The sequence below is a fragment of the Alligator sinensis genome, unplaced genomic scaffold, assembly GCF_000455745.1.
Source record: "Alligator sinensis unplaced genomic scaffold, ASM45574v1 scaffold647_2, whole genome shotgun sequence".
NCBI classification, from domain to species: domain Eukaryota; kingdom Metazoa; phylum Chordata; order Crocodylia; family Alligatoridae; genus Alligator; species Alligator sinensis.
In genome coordinates this window covers 2,534,818-2,537,690 of record NW_005841832.1, presented here as the reverse complement: position 1 = coordinate 2,537,690, position 2,873 = coordinate 2,534,818, and the positions used below count along the sequence as shown (strand labels likewise).

The 2,873-nt window shown below is 58.6% G+C and overlaps 1 protein-coding gene across 1 annotated transcript in view; it reads left to right on the top strand.

The window, feature by feature from the left end:
* Positions 1-2,680: 2,680 nt before the first annotated feature.
* Positions 2,681-2,873, top strand: part of SHANK1 (SH3 and multiple ankyrin repeat domains 1) — a 33,272-nt gene continuing 33,079 nt past the window's right edge. Inside the window, 1 exon segment of the mRNA XM_025195592.1 lies at positions 2,681-2,873. This exon segment is cut by the window's right edge and continues 64 nt beyond it. Coding sequence (XP_025051377.1) covers positions 2,698-2,873 — 176 coding nt within the window. The 5' untranslated portion in view covers positions 2,681-2,697.

Genomic DNA, 2,873 nt, shown 5'->3' with positions numbered 1-2,873 from the left:
GCCTGGCTCAGGGGGTGGAGATTTGTGCCTGAGGTAAAGTAGATCAGCTTCAGTCTCTGCAGCTGGGGTCCAGTGGGGTCAGAGGCCAGGGCTGGGGACAGATTTTAGGGGTAGGTTTTAGAGGAGAACCCTTGCCTAACTCCTTACTCTCACCTCCAGCCTCAGTGTAACTCCTAACTTCCCTCACCCACTGCCATCTTCCATGTGCTCCAGATGCACCCTGCCCTCCTCTCCAGGCCCCCCAGCCACACTCCTCATGGGTAAAAATCTCCATGGGGACCCTGGGGGTAGAAGGGCAGTGGGGTCTGGTGGCTTAGAGCATTTCAGCTGGCAGTAAGGACACCTGAGTTCTTTCCCAGCTCTGGGAGCAGAGCAGATCTAATGGCCTAGAGCAAGGGGGCTGGGATGCAGGGCAACTGGGTTCTCTCCCAGCTCTGGAGGAGAGTCAGGGCTGGTGGGTTGGAGGGCGGGGGGGTGGGGGGCTGACAGTCAGGACGCCTGGGCTCTCTCCTAGCTCTGCGAGGAGAGTGGTATCTGATGGTTTCAAGCAGGAGGTGTGGCATGACAGAGCCAGAGCTTTGATGGCTGCCTGTTTCCATGGAAACGGTAAAGGAGATGAAGGGAATTCAGGCCTCAGGCCTGGAGCTAGGCCTTGCTCTGGGGAGGGGGGACCTGCAGCCAGGCCTGCTAATGGGGAGTCTCAGGGGGGAAGGGGCAGGTGGGCTTGGTGGGGTTAGTCCCTGGGGCATGGGGGACGGCACCTTGGCAGTGTAGGGTGTGGACAGGAGCCTCTCCAGGGCTCAGACAAAGGCCCTTGCACTGAGTAGAGAGGTTAGTGGCCAGGGTGGCTGGCGGTGGGAGTTGTGATGGGGGTCCCTGGAGGCAGGGAGCGTGGTGGACTTGGACACGGGAGCTGTTGTGGGAGGGAGGGGCTGGGGGGGGTTGCATGGGGGTTGAGTGGGGCAGGAGCTGGAGGGGCTGGAGGAAGGGTCAGGTGGAGGGGGGAGGAGTAGTGGAGGCCTCAGCCCCTCCCCTTGCCCTATGTGCAGCTGAAAGGACCTGAGGCTGCTTGATTTACAGCAGAATTTGCATCTTCATCAAAGCTGAGGACTGGTGGGGGGTGAGCCACAGCTGTCTTTGTGTGCGTGTGCCCTGAGCATGGGGTGTGCACAAGTGTGTACCTCCCTGCGTGTGCCTCTGGGAGCATGTATGCATGTGCATTGTATGCACATGTGTGTACCTGCGTGACGTGTGCAGGCATGTATATCTCTCCATGTATAGATGTGCTTAGCCTATAGATGGATGCACCTTTCTGATACACCTGTTATAGATCTGTGTGCCTGTGCTGGTTGGATGCGTACACATGTGTGCGCATTGGGTGCATCTGGGTGTGTTGCAGATGCACGCGTGTGCATGTGAGTCTGTGGAAGTAAACATATTTGGGTGTCTATATGCATGTGTGTGTGTGTGTGTGTGGAGGTGCACCTGTGTGTGTTGTGTGCAAGCTTAGTGGCACGTGCATATAGGGGGAGTGTGCACTTGTGTATGCATGTGAAAGTGTGTGTAGAGGGGAGTGTGTATGTGTGTGTATATATATGAGAGGATGTAAAGATTCAGGCCTTGTTATGAGTCTTTTGGAGTGACACCTTAGTCTGGGTTTGTCTGTCCATCTCTACTAACCCCACCACCCCACATAGGATTCCCCCAGCCCCATGATAGCACTGCTTCTGAACAGGGTGATATAGCTGTTTCCTCTGCCCCAATGTCCCTGGCTTGTGGGGTGAGGCCACTGGAGCAGTCACATCTGCCTTAGGTTGTGCCAGTCCCGTTGGCGGCAAGTGGTGCCCCTGAAGCAGGGACATGAGTCCCTTGCTGTCATCAGAATTATACCAAGGCCCCTTGCCTGGCACCAAGATTTAACTAGCTCAGCAATGTGCCCCATGACAGAAGAGGCTGCATCTTAGCAGTGGGTGAGGGGCTCTGGTGTAATGAGCTCCCAACATGCCCTACCCCAGAGGTGGCTGCAGCTCAGCTCTGGGTGGGCCCTAGACTCTCCACCCCAGTCAGGATGGTGGAGCTCTGCACTCCTTTTGCCCTTCCTGGGCTAATTTTAGTCGGTGTCGGCAGAGTGGAAAGTGGGGCAGTTGTCCCAGGGTGGCAGGCAGGATTCTGGGACGCACTGTTCTACTCAGACCCAGATTGGCCGGCCCCAGGCGCTGCGTGGAACTGGGGCAAGGTCTCTCCCAATGTCACCCACCAGCACTTGGGGGGCATGGAGAGGAGGAGAAGGGCCAGGGGGTGGGGCCTTGGTGGGGCCAGGAGGGTGACCGGGGAAGGAGATGGGCACGGCCTGGGCTTGTGGCAGAGAATGCACATGTGTGGACCCATGTGCTTGCACATGCATGTGATCCTTTGTGTGATGGTGGGGAACTGAGGCATTGCCTGTACAGGTGGAGAGTGGAGAGCTTCAGTGCCCTCTTCTACCTATCCCACCTGCTCGCCCCCAGCTCCTGTGGCCCCTCCATGCTAACCTCCCCAGCTGTGCCCCCACCTGTCCTGAGTTAACCCCTTCTTACCCCTGCCCACTGGCCGCAGTCTCCACCTTCCCAATCCTGAAGCCTTCTGGCTGACCCTGTCTCTCCCCTCTCTGCCCCCACAGCTGGCCTGTGATGCTGCATCCTCCCTGTGCCATCGACAATGCCCCAGAGCCCCGTGTCCAGCGAGGAGGAGGAGAGGGTCTCGGACTATCCTGAGGGGGAGTCGGACTCCGAGAGCTCCCGGGACGGCTCCCCTGGTGCTAACCCCGGCCCCCCTGCCCACAGGACCCCAGGGCGCCCCCTGCTGGTGCCGGACGACGCCCACTTCAGTATGAT